At 40.1% G+C, this 24,239-nt stretch overlaps 1 protein-coding gene across 1 annotated transcript in view; it reads left to right on the top strand.

Moving 5' to 3' along the window:
- Positions 1-24,239, top strand: part of VIP (vasoactive intestinal peptide) — a 35,841-nt gene that overhangs the window by 5,861 nt on the left and 5,741 nt on the right. The window contains exons 3-5 of the mRNA XM_088474491.1: positions 3,952-4,092; positions 15,996-16,100; positions 17,682-17,813. Coding sequence (XP_088330617.1) covers positions 3,952-4,092; positions 15,996-16,100; positions 17,682-17,813 — 378 coding nt within the window. The remainder of the gene's footprint in view (positions 1-3,951; positions 4,093-15,995; positions 16,101-17,681; positions 17,814-24,239) is intronic.

Raw genomic sequence — 24,239 nt, 5'->3', positions numbered from 1 at the left:
GGGAGGCTCTAAGCCAGATGCCCGCTGAGATGTTATTACCAGCGGGCGCCCGGCTCCTTCCCTGCAGCGCTGCATTAGCCGGAGGCTGGATTTCTCTTCTGAACTCCAGCTTCCGCTTCTCTCCATGCACACTATGGGAGAGACATCATGACGTCTCTCCCATAGTTCCAAGGAGCAGCCGGGCGGACAGGACGGCGGCGGATGCAGGAACGGGGATGAAGGTAAGGTTTTTGTTTTTTGTACAAGCGGCACTACAGGGGCATTATATGGGGGCACTACTACAGGGACATTATATGGGGGCACTACTACAGGGGCATAGCTATGGGGGCACTACTACAGGGGCATTATCTGGGGGCACTACTATATGATTTCCTTCCTTTCAAATCAAGGGGGTAACATCAGCATATCTAAATATATTTTGGGGTAAAAGGTAAAAAAGTTCCCTGACCCCTGGCTTAAAGTATTATGTTCTAGAACAGGGATGGAGAACCTCCTGCCCGGGGGCCTTATAAGACCCTCGGAATCCTTTGATCTGGACCTCAGAACTTTTTTCTGCTGGCTTCATCTGGCTAGCAGGGAGCCTAGAATGACACACTGCAGCCAGAATCTATGCAGCAGTGCCGCCTGGAGCGTCCTTAGGGAGCTTCAGACGGTCACACCGCTGCCATTACAGCTCCCCAGAGCATCCTCAGGATGCTCCGTTCATTGCTGTAATCACCGGTGATTGTAGCCCTGCCTCCATGTGATGTCACGCACAGGGGTCGTGGCCTGCAACGGGCCTGCTAATAATGTTATATATATCAAAATGGCCCTCAGCAGAAAAAAGGTTCTCCACCCCTGTTCTAGAACATGGGGACACACTTTTACAATTTTAATGGCAAAAGAAGTTTACAACTAAGTAAATGAGCTTAAATAGACTTGGAATAAGCACAGGCCTATCTAGTGGTCAAACCAGTACTAACAGGCCTATCTAGTGGTCAAACCAGTTAGTACACTAGCTGGTTTCCCTAGACAGCATTGTGTCAGTTGTTGCAGAAAACAAAGAAAAAGTACCGAAGCCAAGCTCTGATAAATTATGTGTTGTAAAATCTGGTGAAATGTATGATATTAGTTAGATTTGGAGAAATATTGTAAGTTACTGTATACCAGCCCAGTTAAATGTACAATATAAATAGTTAATTTATTTGGGAACAGCAATAATGTATATAAAATGTTACAGTAGTGATTTTAATTAAATAAAGTAGCAAGGGACCACCAATATGAAGACATGCATTTAGGTCGACATGATTATATGGTCAACACAAAAGGTTGACATTTAACATGTTGACACAAAAATGTTGACATATAGTCTTTTGGTTATTTTAACCTAACCCTAGTCCTAACACTGACCCTACCGACTAGAATGATATCTGCCCGATTTGTCCTTTCTGTACAAATCATAAAAACAACAAATCAGGCATATCGTTAAGTGTGTACACCCAATATGCACACTCCCACAGTCACATGCGATAACTTCTGGTTGGCCCTACAGCACTGTCAATGAGAAAATGTCATGTATCTTGCCATGCTACCGAATGCAGCATGGCATCCTACATCGTGTCACCGTCCCCTGCATCATGCAAGTGTGTATGCACTTGCCGATGCAAGGTCCCGTCGCCCGTCGGATCGGCCGGCTACACATGATTCTAAGCTTAAGCCTAAACCTAACCCTAAACCTAACCCTAAAAATCATCAAAAACCATATTTTTAAATTTTTGTGTCAACATGTGAATGTTTGAATGTTTTGTGTCAACATGTTTGAATGTGTCAACTATTTAACCATGTCGACCTAAATACATGTCTACATATTGGTGGTTGACCTAATGAGGATGTTAACTTTCAGAATGTGTCATCAATCTGGTGCCGACCTTTTTAATGGTGACCAGTCGACCGGATACCACTTAAATAAACATTAATAAAAAAGAATGGTTCCCAATTCAATAACAATATTTTTATGCAGACTGACAATCTGGAGTCTTTTATGACACTGTATCCAAATCTTCAAATGTACTTACAGTATATGGAAAATAACTTGCTTTATAACCCTATCTCATTCTTTCATGGCATATGTTTCATTGGAAAGTCAGAACTGTTCTGTCAAGACTATTACTACATATGTATTAAGAAAATACAATGATCATTGGTTTTTCTAAGAAATACTTGACAAAATATAATCCCTTTTAACCTTGAGCCACAACTCTGTAAGACTTTGGAATAACACACATTCCATCACCATATAAATGTTAGGTCATTTCTTTGAGTTTTATATTAGCTTATGGCATGTAATAATTTCTGCTACTCTTAATCAATGTAAAAATTTATCATATCATTTTGGTCAGTAACTGACTAGCTATTTTATTAAATAATATCACAGTGCATGACTTACAGTAATATTGGCAATTTATTAATCAACAATGTTGAAGAATTATTTACTAAAGGTCAATTGTAATCTATTTAAAATCAATAAAAATTTATCAAAATTGATCAACATTGATATTGTGTTTCTGGAGCTAAATCACACATTTACTAAAAAACTTTTTTTGATTTGTTTTTTAAGTGTTAATAAATGTGAGATTTAACCCCAGAAACACAACATTGATGTTAATTAATTTTTATTGATTTTAAATCGATCAAAATCGATTAAAATTGACCTTTAGCAAATATACCCCATAGCATCCAAAATATATTGCTTAAGTATTGATTATTGATTAGGTGCAAGCCTGTTACTGTTGAAAAAGACTGGAAGGTTCAATTGGCTGAATAGGTGTGAAGGGGTTGGGGACGCGATGCCACCTCTCAGGATCCCAGCGGTCAGAATCCTGATGCCGGCATCCCAACAGGGTTAGGATACTGACACTTGTCAGTAAGTATCCTAACCCTACCCTTAACCCTCAATCCCACCAGCCTAAACCTAACCTTCCCCTTCCCCCCCCACAGCCTAACCCTAACTTCCAACTGCAGCCTAACTCTAATCCTCCCCCTAGTGCCTGACCTTAACCCCTAACTCTAATCCTAACCCTCCCCCTATCCCCTATACTTACCGTCAGGATGTTGCTGCTGGGATTCTGACTGGTGTCGGGATACCAGCGCTGGCATTTTGAGTGCTGGAATCCTGACTGCCGGGATCTCAACTGTATCCTGTGTGAAAATATTATTATTACTGTAATCATTAGGAGTCTGGATTCAGGAAGTTCAAATGGAAGTCTATATAGCCTCCATTGTGTAGTCCAATTATAGTGTAATCCAATTCCAACCAACCAACCACCAAAAATATAAATTTCAACAATGTTTCTGCACAATGAAAACCCAAGGTGAATAACCTCTGCCTGTTCACAATGGCAGTATAACAGTAGTTCTGCATCTAAGCTATTAGAATGCCATGATGCTGTCTCATAAATGTATCAATGTATAAAGCACTATTATTAGCCTTGAGTAAAAACCAAAGAACAGTTCGTAGTCTGAAACAATATTAATATATTTCAATTGAATGATGTATTAGCATCACTGTGTAGTAAATAGAGCCTTTAAACAGTCTGCAGAAATTATAATGCATGTGTCACCACGGATGCTGAAATCATTAATAATAAAAAAAGAAGAGGAAGACTTTGTTGTACAGTATATCATACTATAGATATCATGTTTGACATGGTATAATTTTATTGTTTATAGAAAAATTATTTTCTGTATGATGATTCTTCTTTATTGTGCTGCTAGCTTGAAACACAGGTGAAAATGGTATAAGATGTAATTTTTAATAGGGTGATATACAGTAAAATTAGAGTTTTACCTTACAGATCATATTGTACAGATTATTTACTAGGGTCATTAAACCAATGACACACTGTATTTTGTTTTAGCTTTGTATTAGAAGTTATTAATGAGACTCAGGCTAAGTTATTTGTCTGTTTCTAGGCTAGGAAGCAGATTGCCATTTGAGGAAGCAAATGAACCGGATCAAACACAAGGGTCATTAAAACAAGACACAGATATTTTGCAGAACACACTACCAGAGAATGAGAAGTTTTTTCTGGACATGACTCAAGGGATTGGCAGGTAAACTAACAACCTGAAAAGTATATTTAATTTACTGATATTCACATGCTTAAAAATGCATATATGGTGTCTGGTGTAAACATCTACAAATACACCACATGATATTTTAGTTCAGCTGTAACAGTATTAGTTAACAAGCATTACTGTGGAATATGCTGTTGCCTTAGTTGTTAGATTTGACCAACTATTTGTAAATGGTATTTTGAAATGCTTACATTCATTTGTATATTAGAATTTATTTTGCCAATTTGCATTTATTATCTTTCAAATAACTTATTCATTAAAAATCTGCAAAAATACATTTGCTAAAAAACACACACATTTTTTGGCTATAATTTAAATGTAAAAATTAAACAAATTTGGTTAATGGTAAAATCTGTGACTTGGTCCCACTTGAAAATGTTATTATTCTAGATAAAGTTTAACCATATAGATATTTGGGGATATTTACATTGATATCAATGTAAAGCATTGTGTACCGCCACCTACAATGTACAGATGAGTCCTCATACACTGGGAGGAAAGCAGATATCATGGGCCAAATATACTGTGAAATATCTCAGAGTATATGGCCACAATATCTGCTTGTTTCAGGCTGTCAGATAAAATGCCTGTTGGCCTTACAAACATTTTATCTGACAATGTAAGTCCAGCATTAAATTAAGTGAACCCTCTTGTGCCAGATCTCTAACTTATTAAGCTATTTTGTGGGCTTTGCAGAGATCAGTTAGGACTCTTTACTTAGGAGCAAAGATAAACATTGAGGCTTTGTAAATTGTAAATACCAGGTACCTCTTTATATGGAATCAGTATTAAACACAGATGGACAGGGTGCCGGCTGTCAGTACACTGACAGCGGCATCCCGATGGTTCAAATCCCAATAGGGGAATAGTGCGTAATGTTCCCCTGTCCTATTAACCCCCTAACCTTCCTTTCCTGCACCCTTATTTTAACCCTCCCTACCCCGCACCCTAACCCTTCCAGTAAGTGCCTAAACCTTACCCTCCCCCCTTAGTGCCTAACCCTCCCCCTTAGTGCTTAACCACAACCCCCCCGGTGGTGCCTGAACCTAACCCACCATGCCCAGAGCCTAACCCTAACCTCCCCCCACCCACAGCCTAACCCTGTCCCCCCTGGGCTGCCAAAACCTAACTCTCCACCCTGAAACAGATACTTGTCCTTATGATCGGGATGCCATCTGCCGGGATCCTCGTGTCAGCATCCTGAGTCATGTCGGGATTTCGGCGCCGGTGTTGTCTCATATGGCATCCCGGTTGTCTGGGTCTTAACCGCAGAGGGTCCTGCTCATGACATTCTAAAGAGGAGGGGCAGGCAGACAGGGGTAACACAGATGGGTAGACAGTGAGACAGTGTAGACAGTGAGGAAGGAGCATGGAGCAGCGGGTTAGGATGAGAGCCTGAAGGCGATGATTAAGTAGTGGGTCTTGAGAGTCTGTTTGAAGATTTGTCGAGAGATGGAGAGTCGGATAGGGAGAGGGAGATTGTTCCAGAGGTAAGGAGCAGCATGGGCAAAATCTTGAAGGCAGGAGTGGGAGGAAGTAATAAGATGGCAGGGGAGGCGGTGTACATGTGTTGAGCAAAGTGGGTGAGCAATAGTGTGAAAGGACATAAGGTCTGAGATGTAAATGGGAGAGAATTGGGTGAGGGCTTTGTAAGTGAGTGTAAGAACCTTGAATTGGGTTCTGAAGAGGAATGGGAGTCAGTGTAGGGCTTGTAGAAGAGGGGAGGCAGAAGTAGAATGTTTGGAGAGGAAGATGAGCCAGCATTGAGGCTATATCATCTTAAAAGAAGGCCCAGACTCCTGACTCTGCCATTATATGAAAGAATAATAGTATATAAATTCAATAGCAATCAATGACATTACTGAAGCACTTGTTGACTAATATCCACATGATGTCCCACATAAATGATCTATGTATTCCACGTGTTTAAAAGATGTATCATGTTATTTGTAGATGCAGGAAATGCTTAGTCATAATGTCTCATAGGGATAACTTTATTATATAATATAATACGGTGGTTCATTTCCATCTTGCTGCATTACTGTATGTAGGCATGATATATGATATTTATGTAGTGAAGTCCTGGACCTTACTACCCCTTAAACAAAATGGTGAATCAAATAAGGGCAATGTATAGCAAACTCATGCTTAAGCTACAGTATTATAATGCTAACATTGTTTCGATCTGGTTAGGGACCTTTGGGGTCATTCAGACCCGGTCACAAGCGCTGAGCGTTCACAACCGGGTGGATGTTTCCACCACTGGGCTTGCGCACGTCAGAGCCGGCTCCAACGTGCACATGTGCGAGACCCGGCTAGCGACGGGCGCTCTGTTATTACGGGTCTCGCACCAAAGGGTGCGAGCTGTCGATGGTGAGTGACAGCACACCCCATTTGGGAGGTGGGCAGGGGGCGTGGCCGGCCAAACGGAGGCGTTCCCGACGGAACGCTTGCCGTTTGGGGCGGCCCCACTGATATCAGCAATGATGTCAGTGGGGAGCTTCCTGCTCGATCTGCTTGATGAGACCCAACCTTAGGGTCTCATCACAAGCCCCGATGGTCACCATGGTCTTGACCATCACGACCATCACCCTGGTTGATTGCAAGCCTAGCGATCGACCAGGAGGCGGCACTTAAAATAGTAAGCGGCCGCCCTCTGAATGACGTCCATTGACCTTTGCAGATCCACTCCTGTATTTTGTCATCAAGGGAAGTTTGTAGAATGGCTATAGTTATTTGGTGAACATGAAATGAGCTGGTCCCTTTTTGGAAAGAAGTGCACTCATTAAGGATTTCAAACAATGTAACTGAGTGATATTCTATTAGTAACAAGGTCACATTAAGGTGACCTAATAATGTGGATAAAGCAAATATTTATAGGTATTGAGAAGCAAATATATTGAAAGCAATCTTGCAGTTTCGGATACCCTGGAAAATATACTAAGGTGTAACTTTGAGTAATTCTGGGAAATCTGTTATTCCAAATGAATTAGAACATTTCAGTTTGCAATGCTGAGAAGCAGAGCTGGATTGAGGCTTCATTATCCCCATCAGCAGTGCTACAAAGTAGGACAATGTCCCCCTTAGCAGCTGACCCGAGCCGGGACATGGCTTCTGCCAGGCCCCTCCAGCAAGCCCAGGCCCAGTGACACTCACCTATCTTAATTTCTTAGATAGCAGACGATCAGCACACAAAGTGTAGTTTAGTAGAAATAATTTTACATTTATTGTAAATAGTAGATCACAGTGGTCAGCTCAGCTCCCATTTCAATCATACAATTTTCATCAGGATCCAATTGTTTGATTGAAATGGCTGTTGAGCTGACCATTGCGATGTACTATTCACAATAAATTAAAAATTACTTCTAATGAACTGGACTTTGTGTGCTGATCTTATCCTATTTAAGAAATTTGGATACAGTAGGTGAGTGTGATTTTTTTTTTATGGATCTTAACCAAAGCTGTATTACACATTTAAAACCAATATATATATATATATATATATATATATATATATATATCATAAACTTGCCTTTTGGGTGTACAATTTGATCTCTTATTATCATGGTTGCTAGGATAAAATTAAATGTGGCAGGCAAACTCAAAATCAGCATTTTTATTTCAATATTAATTAGCGAATTGAGAATAATGATCATTGGGTATTTGGGAGTCTTTATCTGATTTTGGAATTATTAACAGTAAAATCATCATATGATTGTTCAAAAACTTTTGTAATAAAAGATCATCAGGTCATAAGAACCCAAGGCTTTCTATGGCTTCACATTCTCAATAGATGACCAAACTCTAAAATTTGGCATATAACTGCTTTACATGGTGCAGTGTGTGGATAAAGTAAACTTTAATAATCACATACTGTATAACTTATTGAAGTCTATTAAAATCCAAGTTAATATGCATGTTAAGAGTCTAATCTTATATGCTGAATTGATTGAATATGCTGTTACAGTTGGTTTGGCAGTTTGTAATACCCAGTTCTTATCCAAAACAGCACCTGTGTACATACCAATTTAACAATAAGATGAGTTTTAACTACTCTCAATGATCTAGTTACTTAAGAATTGTGATTGTGTCTTTGCATTTCTCTAGTTCCCTTATTTTTTTTCAAAGTCTAATTTGTGTTTAGTTAACCATTTTTATTGCTAAGGCTATGACATATGTAATAAAGTTGTCCCAGAGGCAGTTTAAGAGAGGAGAGACTCTGTACAGGCCCCCTCCTCTCTGGCAGCTCAGTAGACTTAGTAGGCTTTGTGTCAGAATCTACTACCCATGCACAATTCAATGGGAACATGGCGTCTGTGCTGTGTTGTCGGAGACTTTGCTATTACGCATGTGCAAAACATAGGGAAAATGGCTGCAGCACCATTTTACCAGTGATTTGTGCTATACTGCAGTGCTGATGCGGGACTCCAGAGAGGTAAGTATAATTATGGGTGCAGGGTGTGTGGTGTGGGTAGGCTCGGTGACAGGGGGGTACAAGGGGTACACTTGTGCCAGGCCCCGAGGTTCAGAGGGCTCAGGGGCACAAATGGCATCTGCACTGGGTCCGTGCTTATAGTATATTGACCGTTCCCGCCCTGCATGGCATGACATGGAATGTGTATGGATGACCCCCCACAAAAGTTAAACCAGTGGCCCCATCACCGGGTCAGTACTGAGTGTAGAGTGGCTCTGGCGCATATCTCTGCACAGCTGCGCCGTACCTTCCCTCTGTCCTGGACTGAAGCTGAGGAAGGGAGGAGGAACCGACAACCACCGGGCATACAGACACTAGTTCAAGCTGTGCTGTGCCTGCAACTCTGCACCTCCACTGTCCCAGCCTCGGGTCTACGGCTAATAGTAAATTGACCGCCCCCGTTCCCACCCTGTGGCCATGCCTGGCATATGTATTGTATGGACACCCCCCCACTAAAGTTAACCTGGTGTACTGTAGCGCCGGCGCACATCATGGCATGCGTCACTTCACATGATGCTGCATGGCTGTGCCGGCCCTCTGTCCCTAGATTGCCGTTGTCCCTGTCTATCCACCGAGGAACCGCAGGGAGGAAGGGACGAGGAACCGACCATTGCCGGGCACACAGACAGCTCACTAGTTCAAGCTGTGCTGTGCCTGCAGCTCTGCACCTCCACTGTCCCAGCGGCTGTGGGGGTGAGTGTGACATCCATGACAGGGTGTTTTTACTTTATTTAAGATTGATATTGGATATTACCATATGAGAGTGAGTGCCCCTTTTCCTCATTTTACATATAGCTCCAGTCTCCAACTCAATGTGTGCATAAGTGGAGGGTTTTCTTTTAATGTGTTTAGGGATATATATATATATATATATATATATATAGATATATATAGATATATATATATAGACATATATAGATATATATATATATATATATACAGTCAGGTGCATAAATATTGGGACATTGACAGAATTTTCATATTTTGGCCTCTATTCACCACCACAATGGCATTGAAATGAAACAAACAAGATGTGCTTTAACTGCAGACTTTCAGATTTAATTTGAGGGTAATTACATCCAAATCAGGTGAACGGTGTAGGAATTACAACGGTTTCTATATGTGCCTCCCACTTTTTATGGGGCCAAAAGTAATGGGACTATCAACTCAAAAGCTATTTCATGGACAGGTGTGGGCTATTCCCTCATTATTTCGTTATCAATTAAGCAGGTAAAAGATCTGGAGTAGATTCTAGGTGTGACATTTGCATTTGGAATCAGTTGCTGTCGACTCTCAATATGAGATCCAAAGAGCTGTCACTATCAGTGAAGCAAGCCATCATTAGGCTTAAAAATCAAAACAAACCCATCAGAGAGATAGCAAAAACATTAGGTGTGGCCAAATCAACTGTTTGGAACATTCTTAAAAAGAAAGAACGCACCGGAGAGCTCAGCAACACCAAAAGACCCGGAAGACCACAGAAAACAACTGTGGTGGATGACAGAAGAATTATTTCCCTGGTGAAGAAAAACCCCTTCACAACAGTTGGCCAAATCAAGAACACTCTCCAGGAGGTAGGTGTATATGTGTCAAAGTCAACAATGAACAGACTTCACAAGAGTGAATATAGAGGGTTCACCACAAGATGTAAACCATTGGTGAGCCTCAAAAACAGGAAGACCAGATTAGAGTTTGCCAAACAACATCTAAAAAAGCCATTACAGTTCTGGAACAACATCCTATGGACAAATGAGACAAAGATCAACTTGTACCAGAGTGATGGGAATGAAAGGAACTGTTCATGATCCAAAACATACCACCTCATCAGTGAAGCATGGTGGTGGTAGTGTCATGGCGTGGGCATGTATGGCTGCCAATGGAACTGGTTCCCTTGTATTTATTGATGATGTGACTGCTGACAAAAGCAGCAGAATGAATTCTGAAGTGTTTCAGGCAAAATTATATGCTCATATTCAGTCAAATGCTTCAGATCTCATTGGACGGCGCTTCACAGTGGAGATGGACATTGACCCGAAGCATACTGCAAAAGCAACCAAAGAGTTTTCTAAGGCTAAAAAGTGGAATGTTATGCAATGGCCAAGTCAATCCCCTGACCTGAATCCGATTCAGCATGCATTTCACTCGATGAAGACAAAACTGAAGGGAAAATGCCCCAAGAACAAGCAGGAACTGAAGACATTTGCAGTAGAGGCCTGGCAGAGCATCACCAGGGATGAAACCCAGCGTCTGGTGATGTCTATGCGTTCCAGACTACAGGCTGTAATTGCCTGCAAAGGATTTGCAACAAAGTATTAAAAAGTGAAAGTTAGATTTAGGATTGTTTAGTTTGTCCCATTACTTTTGGCCCCTTAAAAAGTAGGAGGCACATATAGAAACCGTTGTAATTCCTACACCGTTCACCTGATTTGGATGTAATTACCCTTAAATTAAATCTGAAAGTCTGCAGTTAAAGCACATCTTGTTTGTTTCATTTCAAAGCCATTGTGGTGGTGAATAGAGGCCAAAATATGAAAATTCTGTCAATGTCCCGATATTTATGCACCTGACTGTATATATATATATATATATATATATATATATATATATAAAATATATATATATATATATATATATATATATGCATGTAGACTGCATTCATCGATAGATATAGATGCAGGAGGGATGTGTGGGTGTTGTGGAGGAATGGTCAAGGGAGGGCCCCCAGAGATATCAGTATCACAGGCCCCAAGATTTCTGTTGCTGGCCCTGGGTGTGGGCCTCCTGGACCCAGGGACCCATGTGCATGCATACCCTGCGCCCATGGTAGTTACACTAATGAGTTGTCTCAAATTTAAATAAATCTAAATAAATAAAACATTTAATGAAGAATTCATAAAAACACAATACAATCAACCATCAATAACACACATAACACTCATAAAACACTCTTGGTGAAAAGTGCATAGCAAGCAATAAAATAATAGAAAAAAAGTATAGATTTAATTTTTTAATTACGATCTCCAATTAGAATATCACACTCATATCATGCATTAATATGAGATAGAAAATTAGGAGCCCAGAGTGCACTGTACTGTATTTATATATATATATATATATTACTTTAATAATTAAGGAACAGTAGTCTTTAATGCAGCTCTAAGCGGAATACACTTGATATGCATGCTGCCTTGCAATGAATTCACAGCAAAAGGAGCATACCTTTACTTGTCATTTTCCTTGTGGCTACCTAAATGGTATTACCATCTATTGTGACCCATGATAGTATACATGAATGTACAGTATGAAGGTTGGCTTCAAATGATCGTTTGAGCAGCAAACAAATATCATATGTAATTGATGGATGAAATATAGGTATAAATGTGTAAATATGTGAAAAGTAGGAATATTTCAACACAAGAAATGGGAATAATAATTTCAATTAACTTATTGTAATAATGTATGGCAGACTAAAGCCTATATATAGGTGGTTCTAAATTAATTGTGGAGAAACCCTGGAAGGAACCATTGATCGTTATAAATAGAATATAGTTCAAATTACCTATGCTTACATTGATACTCTGCATCAGTTAGATTTGTAGGAAATAGGGAAGGATATGGGAGGGTGTCGCAACACTGGGATTTTAAAGATGCAGATTGGGACCCTATGGGTAACATTATTTGTAGGAGAATGGATTAAGCATCGAGCCTTAACAATGCTTCTACTCATGGACCCAGACTAATGCGTATGGATATCTAGATACCCTGAGAAGAGAATGAGCATGGGTATAGTCTGAAATGTACTAATTGGAGTGAAGGAAAACAATTAGAGTCTAATATAGATGAGGACACTCAAAGGACTGTAATCCAGCAGAGGCAGGTAGCAGATGATATAATAGTGAAGAGCTTGTAGTACTTGTGGCAGTCTGCTGGAGGTGTTGGCACTTGGAGTATTGTGTATCACTAGAAGCAGGAGGTATACCCATGTGCAGCTGCATGCAGTATGATACCAAGTGGAATATATGTGAAGTGCAGGTAGCTGGTGGCTGGGTCAGATGCAGCACACTCTTGAATATTGAATACTGAACACTGAATCAGCTGCTGGGTGCACTTGTGAATGCAGTACAGAGTCAATAGCTGAGTGCACTCTGTAATGCAAATAACAGAAGCAGGGTGCACTTGGTAACTGCAGGTAACAGGAGCTAAATACACTTGGTAACCACAGGTACAAGGAAAATTGGATACACTTGGTAACCACACGTAACAGGAGTTGAAGCAGAGCAGACTACACTAGCAATGCAGGTGGCTGAAACAGGTACAGATATTTAGAGCAGTGCTTGGAGATCTGTAGCTAGGACAAGCACAGGCCGCGTTTCAATTCAAAGCAATGCTACATAGCCCAGGGAGGGAGCTCCTGGAACTATTCAATTCAGCGCGATGTTTGGTCGGACTAAAGGATTTCTTCTCGCACCCTCCTGAGGGTGCGAGGAGAAATCTGACTAAGGTGTCATCAGTGCAGCTGTTTGCTTCACAACAGCATCGCGGCCTGCATTTTAGTTGGAGAATGCTGGTTCTTGCGACTAAACACCCAGGTTAAGTCGCAAGAACCAGCATTCTCCTACTTAACAGCGCACATAATTTAATAGCTCTGGGAGCTCCCTCCCGGGGCTATTCAGCATCACATTGAATTGAATCGTGGCCACAGAGTTCTGTATAGCAATGATGAAAACTTGTAACAAACAAGTGCAGAATCTTGAAGCAATGCTGAAGGCTTTATCTAATACAAACATAGATTTCAAGAGGCAGTGGAAGGACTGGAACAATACAGAGATGCAAAGACACCAGGAGCCACAGTACTAATATCTGGAAAGATGTTGTACTGCCAACGTTGTTACCCCGGGTCCATCCATTTTTTAAGTAGGGCGCTCTTGGATCTGATAGGTGGAATGGAACATGTGACTATAGTTGCTGGTACCTAGTTGGAGCAGCCAGTCATGTGATTGCATTCAAAATGGGGACAGCCATGTTCAAAAAATGCAGGGAATGAACAGTAGAGAATGCCAACCACACATTCTGGTTGGCAAGCATAGTCCTTAGAGACTTCTTCTGTGGTTAGGAGGGCACCATTGGACTATGTAACAGGGACTTGAACCCTGATGTGTGACAGAAGACAGATACAAAATCTAGGGATAATATTGGAAGTAAATATTAAAGCACTGCCATTAATAAGAGAATGATGCCCAGAACTTATTATGTCTAGAATTCTGATCTATTGTTTGGCATGGAATTCATGGAAACGTGTGAGTAGCAGATGAAAAAATCCATTGTCAAATATATAATGAGGCATATAGTTATTAAGTGTTGTCCATATAAGCTGCTCTCTGCTTTATATTTTACCAGTTGGGATTCAGAAAGTTAACCCATAGGGTCCCAATCTGCATCTTAAGAAAGTTGATAGCAGGAGAGGAACCCAAAATAGATGTTGTGGATCTTGCTAATGATTTAGTCCCTCTGTTCCATATGAGTATAGCGCCCACATGGACTTTGCATCAGAACCATAACTAGATTTTTTGGTGCCCTGTGCCAGAAGGAGCATTGGAGCCCCCTTATGTTCCCTCACCCTCATTTGCAAGTAGGGACATAAGATGCACACCTGAAAAGGGGGCCTGGCCTCATGGATAAAGTCCATGACAGATCTGATTTGACCTGTTCGATGATGAAGGGGTATCGATCCCGTTGTACCACTGTTATCCAGGTGTCACTGCCAAAAACAATGTGAATCCAATGGCTGCATTGATGATACAAAATAATTATGCAGTATAACTCACCAGTTCTAGATGTAGGAGAACCCGGGTGAAGTTGCACCTGCACCTGCACCAGGATTTGTCCATCTGAACAGCCATGCACAAGCCTGGAGCCAGCAGTGTAGATCACTGACTGAAGGTATAGAAATAATGCAACTTGTGGTGTATATACAGCAAATATCAGCAACAATGTACCCTGTAATGGCAGCTTAACTCGCCAGCAAGGGTACTCCAGGTGTGCTGGTAACACCTGGGTCGTGTATCGGTGGCTGTGTTCAGGGCTGCCATCAGAAATTATGGGGCAGATAGCTGTGTGCATTAAATAAAAGAGGATGTGACTGAAGGTGCTTGGAGAGGTGGCCAGATGGATGGGGAGTTGGCCAGGGAGGAGATGGGGGCAGCCAGGGGATAAAAGAAGAGGAAGCTACAAGTGAGAATGATTATAAACAAAAAATTAACGGGCCCAAACAGCGCCCCCTGCCCTGGTGTTCCCCCTGCTGTGACACAAGTTGCACCAACCTAGTTATGGCCCTGCTTTGCATGGAGATGAATTCTGCCTGCATTAGAGATTTTATAGCCATTCTTTTTATTTATTACAACCTCATCCAGGTCTACAAACACTTGAACTCCTGTTTGGGCCCCTAGCATCCAATAAAACCAGATGGTGTAGTTTCATCAAATGTGATGTACAGTACTCTCACTGGGCAGTAGCTATGTAAATATGTTATCAGCACCTGCATTTAAGTCCTTAAGCATTCTGGAAGCCTCAATGCATCACCAGTATTGAGGGAGGATAATACTGAAAACTAGGCACTGAGCTCATATTAAGTGCATCTGCATGCACCAGCCTGGGAATTGCATTGATAGAGTATATATTTTAATTTGCTGTTGATCATCAACATTCTGAGGACAACATATATGGATTGCTCCTCTGTATTGCACTCATGTTGAAGAATATTATATCACTGTATTCATTTTGTAATTTAGTAAATCAGAAACATGTTGTACTTAAATGGGAATTGAGCCCAAAATGTATATTAATACACATATTAATACTTATGTACTAAGCCTTGAAGAGAGATAAAGTGGATGGAGGTACAGTACCAACCAACCAGCTCCTAACTGTCACTTTACAGACTGTGTTTTAAAAATAACAATTAGGAGCTGATTGGTGGGTACTTTATCTCCATCCTCTTTATCTCTCTCCAAGGCTAAGTACATAGACCCCTTTGTATGCAATACATGTGTTTCTTTATGTGAATGTGCTACACTTACCTATAGGTATAGTATTTGTTATCTAGAAAACCATATATAAAATTCTGCCCTGACCCAGTAAGAAAACAAATACATTATTGTTATTTTATTTTGAGTGTCATACCCATAGATGTGATCACCAGTAATCTCTTCCTATGGTAACTGTGATGAGCACTGCTAAGCAATTTAAAGAAAAGTGCAATGCCAAGACAGAAGTCCCAAGCATTCTGGTCAATTAATCTGATTCTTATTCATGTCTTCTATCAGTTCTACCATCTTAACATGCATAATTTTCATAATTTAAATAATAAAAAGTAAAATATTTGTAATTTTGTTTCTCTGTGTGGTAGAACATCTCGGCACGCTGATGGTCTCTTCACTAGTGGATACAGCAAGCTCCTGGGCCAGCTTTCTGCAAGAAGATATTTAGAATCTCTAATTGGCAAAAGAGTCAGGTAAGATGGGATATGAATACAATGATTTAAAGTGAAGCTCATCCTGCAACTAGGTCCAAGCATTGAGCCAGAGAATCAGATTGCAGTTTGCCACCTACTGTATGTACTTGCAACAGGATCAGGATGTTTAGCCAAATATGTTTGTGTTAACATTGAGACCTGTCAGTGTGATCGGCAGATTGCCACATGCTTTGACAGAGTTATCAGCAGACAGGATTTTCTGTGATGACTGAAAATGATTCAATTGTTTTAGTTGGATATTTTTCGATCAATCCCCTATAGTCAATTTTTATGGGCATTGTTAGTTGTTTTTAGTGTTTATTATATATTGTAATTGACAAATGTAAAAAAACAATTCAGTGTAGGCAAATGTGTGATGATAGCTACATTTAATGCATGTATTTGGAAGAATAGAATATTTTAAATTATAAATGATGAAATATTAAGAGACAGTGAACAATACTGTTAGTAGTCCAAGGCTGGGCAAGATATTACTAAAAGTGTTTATTACCCACAAATTAATGGCAGATCCTGATGGGAGTTTTAATTGAAAAACAGCTAATATTTAACTGTAACATAAATCATAGCAAACTTAGGCCCCACTCCAAAAAAAAAAGTTCACAGAGAAGCAACAAAAATATTTCAGCTTTTGATATTTAAATTTGCACTGAATTTTTTTCTTTGTCTGGTTTCATGCTATTTTGAGGTTTTACAGTGCTTGATATCTCCCACAACAATTTCAATTGAGGTTGTGTTCATTTATTCCATATTATTTTTAGCACTGTTTTTTATTATACGGTTTTTACACTGTATGTATTATCTGATAGAAATGTATTTTTTAACATTTTTGAGAAAAATGTTTGTGGCTATAATTTTACCAATTTTATGCCAAATAACTACAAAAAAGATAACAGATTTAAGTCATTCATAAAACACTTGTTTAAACATCTGTAGAGTACCTTTACTAATAAACCTGTTTTCTGCATGTCAAAATTGTTTTATCATTTGTTTGATCCCTCATTCATTTTGAGAGAACCAGTAAAAACAAAAATATTTTTTGATGGTCATTTCGATATTCCATCAGTTTTACAACTGTTAACACACAGTTGAAATAATGTAAAATCTTCTTCTTCTTCTTCTTCTTCTTCTTCTTCTTCTTCTTCTTCTTAATAATATTAATATTCTGTTTTATTTTTGAGGCAGAACAAAATTCCTGCAGCGCTGTACTTAGGCAAATAAAATACAGGATTACATAGTGAACAGTGAACACTATAAACAGATAGAGACAGGAAACAAACTGACTTAGATACATAAACACAACCCACAAATTTATTAATTATGTAGCATAATATGAGAGCTTGCAAAAGCTTACATTCTAAATGAAAATGGAGGAACAAAGAAAGAGCTTAGGAAGCAAAGCATTGGGGGTGCATAATTTCGATTTTTGGAGTTGTGATAGATTTTTACTTTTTACAACTATTTTTGGCTTTTTACTGTTTTTAATTATTTTATCACTTTGGAAAATATTCCCATATTGTTAAATGTACATTTTTATTAACAGTTTTCTATTTTCTTAATCAGTAATAATGTTGTGGAAGACCCAGTCCCTGTGAAGCGTCACATTGATTCTGTGTTCACTGATATCTACAGTCGATATCGGAAGCAGATGGCAGTAAAGAAGTACTTAAATTCAGTTATGACCGGAAAGAGAAGGTATTGATACGCTAGCAGTATTACTTTAATTAAAATGGCACTAACTCTGAAAATTGGAAAGCGACAAGTGCATCTACTTAATCATGATTGTCATTATCATGTGGGATTAATTTGGATACATTTCAGAGAACTGAAATGATTGCTATGTATTGTATATAATGCAATAAATCATAAAATGGAATCCTTAACAAAAACTGGAGATTTTAATTTTAGTACAAAAAGATAAAAAAATTCTGGAGTGCAAAAAAGAAATATATTCTTGTAGAGGATTTTTGCTTCATGTCTTTAACTATTTCAGCTTTGATTGCTTCTAGCATGCAGCCATGACTGCATAAAATTAGAGATATGTTAATAAGATTGACTGCTGATGTATATTTTTCTTCCACTTTTTGCAAATGCAACAAGTTTAAAGGGTTCTTATTGCATTCTGCTTTGCTGAGTTTAAGGCCATTATTTATTATAAAAGATCCTAGTGCAGTCAAAAAGGGCTCACATCCATTCTTGCCGAAACTGTCACTTCTGAATTTAGGAAAATAAAAATACATTTTCTTTTACTTAGCTTCAATTATTTTGATCTTAAAAGAAGACATAACACTATGCAGATCCAGTTTCACACTCTCACCACTGTAGTTACTTGACTTCCAAAGAAGTAAAGGCAGGGCTGTATTAATCTATGGCAGGGCCTTTGGGATTCTCAGGAATTTCGGGCTCCATCCGGCACTTCAATATTTCACCCCACTAAAACTGTGAGCCTGACGTCTCTCTCAGCCTAAAGGTGGATGTCTGGGTTTCATATATCCTTGCATGTGTATCGTGGCATTGACCCACACTATGCACTTACCAGTAGGTTGGAGCGTCCACCCTGGTGTGTGCACTCCGGATCTTCAATCCAGTTGGCTCCACCCCTATGTTGGTGTCTCACTCAGTGATGGTTCGTTAGTGGGTAGAATGAATCCTCGCAAGTTCTCTGGAATCTCCTGTCCCTGTGTGTACTGAGGTCTGGAGGAAAAATAATTTCCTCCAGGTAGTGGCGGTGACAACTGCTGTGATGGCGGCGGTCACGTGTCCTCTCATGGAGGTATAACAACCCTGATTCTAGTGCGCTATTGGTCCGCTGTCTCCCCCCATTGTCTCAAAACAAACCTCTGCTAATGAGTGTGCCTTGCATCTTCTTCCTGTGGGGTCCCTAGGCTTCAGCCTAGTCAACCTTATGAATAATACGGCCCTGAGTGAGTTATTTGATGAAAGTCCTGGAACAGTCTCTGTCCAGAATGGGACTTAATTGAGGATTTCCTGCACTGCAATTATTCACATGCCATATTTCCAGGACAGAACCTGTTATACTAATTGTAGTATAAAATACATTATAAAAATCATTGCACACAACATCCCAGCACCATTTACAACTAAACATGCATTGCCAGCATCTATCAACAAATCTACTAGTTTTCTTCTGGTTTATAAATTCAGGTTGTTACAGGAAGTATTTTATTTAACCAATGCTGCAACAGAAACACTAAAAGTGTGTAGCCTTACACCTACTCATAATGTACACAGTTAGCCTCAAGCAACTGTGATGTCGCTAGTTCCCAGTGACCTGTTTGGCTGAATATTGTTTTATTCCGGGGATGGGGAACCTCCTGCCCGGGGGCCTTATAAGGCCCTCGGAATCATTTGGTATGGCCCTCTGAGCTTTTTTCTGCTAGCCTCATCTGACTAACAGGGAGCCTAGAATGGCACACTGCAGCAAGAATCTATGCGGCAGTGCCACCTGGAGCGTCCTTAGGATGCTTCAGACGATCACACCGCTGCCCTTACAGCTCCCTGGAGCATCCTTAGGATGCTCCGGGCATTGCTGTAATCACCGGCAATGGTGGCCCCGCCCCATGTGATGTCATGTTGAAGGGCGTGGCCCGAACCGGCCCGCAAATAATGTTATATATATCAAAATGGCCCTCAGCAGAAAAAAGGTTTCCCACTCCTGTTTTAGACAATGGCAAATTCCAATCTATGTAGGCAATATGTACACTATGCAATTATCTAAGCACATCTTAAGAAATAGTGATGTTAATATACATTAAGGCAGCTATAATGGTAAACTGAGCAAAGGATTTATCTGTAATGGAATAACTATAAATAATTATTAGTCAAATACCAAGCTAAATGAATCTAATAATCTGCATTTTTCAAGAACAGCATAAATGTCCCATATACAAATTCTGCCCCAAATGTATTATGGTGGGTGCACTCCTCGAAACCTAATAGACTGTACAGTAGATTACTGGAAGGAAAACAGTTATTTACATTGTTTAGATACTTATATTATGTGGATACATTCTAATAGTAAGATTTTTGAATCACACAATAAATACTATTAGTACCAGTACAAGTATAAGTATAAGAATCTGGTACTCTTAGTACATGCAAATAAAGAATAGCTAAATATATTACTTATATTAAAACACCAGTACTATTAGCTTATGTACTGTGAGTGGCTATTGGCAACTAGGAGAGTGGACCTTAAAATTAGCCCTACTCATGAGTATAACAGCTAAAACCTTAAGCTGTAACTTATATGAATACAATATCTATATACTAGGAGTTATTATCATTACTTCCAGAGACACATGATAGTGAGAAATATCTCCAGTGTATAAAAATAAAGAATTGTTACAATATAACATCACTCATGTAGCAAGAATTTTCTTATGTATATAGTTGAGCAGCTAATTCTGTATGCCAAATAATTGTTACAACACTGGGCCTGATTCAGACCCGCTAGCGAGCGCTATGCGCTGGCAAGCGTGTCGATGGTGGCCCCGTGCGCATGCGCACGACAGAGCCGGCTCCGTCGTGCGCATGCATGAGACCCGGATAGCGACTGCAAACCGTCGCTCCGGGTCTCGTATCAAAGGGGGCATGCTGTCGATGTTGTGTGACAGCATGCCCCCTTTGGTGGGCGGGCCGGGGGCGTGGCTGCCCAGACGGAGGCATTCCCATGGGATCGCCTAACGTATGGGGCCGGCCCCACTGACATCACAAGTGATGTCAGTGGGAGAGCTTTCGGCTCTGTTAGAGCCGAAAGCTCTCTGGGGCTTGCGGCAATGAGACCCTACCACAAGGGTCTCATCGCAAACCCGATGGTCGCGATGGTCTTGACCATCGCGACCATCATCATGGCCGCTTGCTATAGCTGTGGGTTGTCACCCACAGCTATGCGAGCAGCCAGGAGGCTGCTCTAAAAAACAAGAAGGCCGGCCCCTGATTCAGAGCGAGCATGCCCCCTTTGGTGGGCGGGCCGGGGGCGTGGCTGCCCAGACGGAGGCATTCCCATGGGATCGCCTAACGTATGGGGCCGGCCCCACTGACATCACAAGTGATGTCAGTGGGAGAGCTTTCGGCTCTGTTAGAGCCGAAAGCTCTCTGGGGCTTGCGGCAATGAGACCCTACCACAAGGGACTCATCGCAAACCCGATGGTCGCGATGGTCTTGACTATCGCGACCATCATCATGGCCGCTCGCTATAGCTGTGGGTGGTCACCCACAGCTATGCGAGCGGCCAGGAGGCTGCTCTAAAAAACAAGAAGGCCGGCCCTGATTCAGAGCGAGTGCTCTGTCAGAGCGTCTGGCTCTGAATCAGGGCCACTGCTTGTAGGCACATAAGTAGAGGGAATTCCTCAATGTACTAGATATACTGTTAAGCGATTAATCATACAATATATATCGAATACCTCTACAAATATCTTATGTTGGGCATACACTCTACAATTATCGGGCCGATCTGCCCAATATCCGCGAATCGCCCCGATAATTGTAGTGTGTGTGTGGCCGACCAAGGGTTAAATATCGATCGGCCATACCGGATCGTCCAGCATGCCCGTGCGATGCAATATCTGCAAGGTAAAATATCAGCCGCATCGGGCAGTGTACGCCATGGAAGGAACGGGGAAATGTCTCCTCCCCCGGGGGTGGAGCGCAGATATCGGGGCCAATACACCGAGAGAGATCTCAGGGTGTATCCCCGCGATATCTGCGGGCTGACAGGATGCCAGATAAAATGTCTGTCGGTCTGACAGGCATGTTATCTGGCAATGTACTATATGCCCAACATTAGTAACGGAATATCCCCAGTGTCTCTTGGCTGCTTTACTCGATATTACACTAATTCTGATGTCAAAATAATTGTGATTATTAGAAGTGCATGCACTTAATCTAAGTATCTACTGTAACTATATACAATTTTTTTCTGCAAGATTATTACACCAGTACTTGTATTTTAACAACTAGAGCTACTTTTAATGCAAATCATATAACTGCACTTTTATATTAAAGAAAGCGCACAGAGACACACAATTGGTATCAGTTTTATTCACTATTTTCTTTCTCTTACGCATGTCATTCTACTTTTAACTAATATTTCGCTGCTTATTTTTAAATGATAGGATTCAATGATGATCTCAATATTTTAAAGTATATTATAAAAGCTACTTTTGAATGTACCGTTAGTAGACTGATTACAGACTTGTTTCTTCTTTGCTCTGAGTTGTAATAGGCATTCAATTTCTTTAATTATGATATCACTCTTAAACTTTATTTAATGTGATTAAACTTTGAAGCTTTATAAACTTACTATTATTAAAATAGTATAGCCAGAGCCTTTGCTATCTTTTGCACATGCACTATCTTGCTGAAAATGTCAGGGAAGATGGCGAACAGTGGGCTTGGCAAACTGCATGGAAGGGGCAGGGTGTGTTGCACATTGGCCCACTTGGCATTAATATGCTTCTGCCACTCTGGGAAAGATCTAGCCTCTAGTCTCTTCAGGCGTAGAGGAGAAAAAGACAAATAGAATCTCCTTGCTCAGTCTGGGTTTGTTTACATACTGTAAGTGTTATTAATGAGAAGAAAGAGTTATTGAAAGAGCAAGAAATACCCCTAAACACCTAAATTTAATATGTCACTTTAGAAAACTAATAGGGAAGTCAGCAGTGCTGTGTGCATTTTTGGAGATTCACTCTGTGAACTTAATAATTGTCTAAAAATTGTTATGGTGATAGTCAATATTGCTGTATAGTGTTAGTTACCAATCTGTTACAATATGTATAACCACAATTGACAAAACACACACCTAATGTGTGTGACAATAATCTCCACTGCCACTCATGATTAAATTCTTAAAAAAGTTAAATGCCCTATAGATTATGCTAGACACTACCACAGTCAGCATGGTATAAGTGATATATTCAGTGATCTGAGTAATCAATTTTCTGCCAGTATGGGGGTGTATCAAAGCACCGATAAAGCACTTGCAAGACCAAAACATGCAGTTTCTGTGGCAAATATATTAGCTGAGTGATAACCCTCTTCACACTAGGCAGAGAACCGGGTTATTGCCAGGGCAATCTGGCAAGACCTGGGTCCTGGCTCAGTGTGGAAGGGAATAACCTGGGTCCAATGGGCAGTCTGAATGAGGTAAGTCATCTGAAGCCCGTCTTCAACCTGTGTTCAGTATCCCAGGTCGGACATGGATCGAAGCCGAGGTTTCAGTGTATAGCTTTAGAAAGGATCATACTAGATCCAAGATATTACTTCTGCAACTAAATAAACTAATATGTTTATTGCAATATCCTGGTGTGCCATCTATTCCTTGGATTATATTGCCCTTTTATTCTAGCATCTGGAGTTAATATATTTTTTTTGGTGATTGCCTGTTTTTTTTTCATCCTTTAGCTGAGTGTTTTAAATCACCAATCACTCTGACTGTAGTTTTTAAAAACAACTGTTGCCAAAATCTAACTTCAATTGGCAGAACTTTTGTATGTGCTGGTATTAGTCACCATTGCTACTCGTGTAGCACACACTGATTATAGATTCATTGGTTGATCATTGTATTATTCTACAAACTGTGTATACAGTTTAAATCATCAGCAGGGTATGAGTAATATACTCGGTTATCTAATTAGCCAATTTCTGCAATCAGTGTGCTGTCTTTGTGGCACAAAATGAAGAAAAAGACTCATTACTGAGATCTAGTGTAAACATATTAATAGTCTCATATACTGTAAAAAATTGTAAGACATTTCTTATAGACTGTATATGACTCTAACTCGTTTTACCAGAATAACATAGTTTAAAATTTACATACTGTAATATATTGTAGTGTCAAATATATCTCCTGTATCAAGTATCTCCAGTATCAAATATATCTCTTGCAGCTGATGTCTCCAAATAGACATTTTATCGGTCAAATACATTTTGAGAATAATAAATGAGACTGGATTGAGAAACCTATGTTATAATTGACAGTCTATAAAGATTATGGTCAAGTTTCTCAATAAATAATCAGAAGTTTATAATAATATCTATAACCAAGCAAGTTTAGTTGTACCCAACCAAAAAGTGTGCAGTCTGTTCAGGTGAAATAAT

Source organism: Taudactylus pleione, unplaced genomic scaffold (assembly GCF_031769625.1).
Source record: "Taudactylus pleione unplaced genomic scaffold, aTauple2 ptg000154l, whole genome shotgun sequence".
NCBI classification, from domain to species: Eukaryota; Metazoa; Chordata; class Amphibia; order Anura; family Myobatrachidae; genus Taudactylus; species Taudactylus pleione.
Note: the sequence above shows the minus strand (reverse complement) of the source record. Positions and strands in the feature narration are given on the sequence as shown.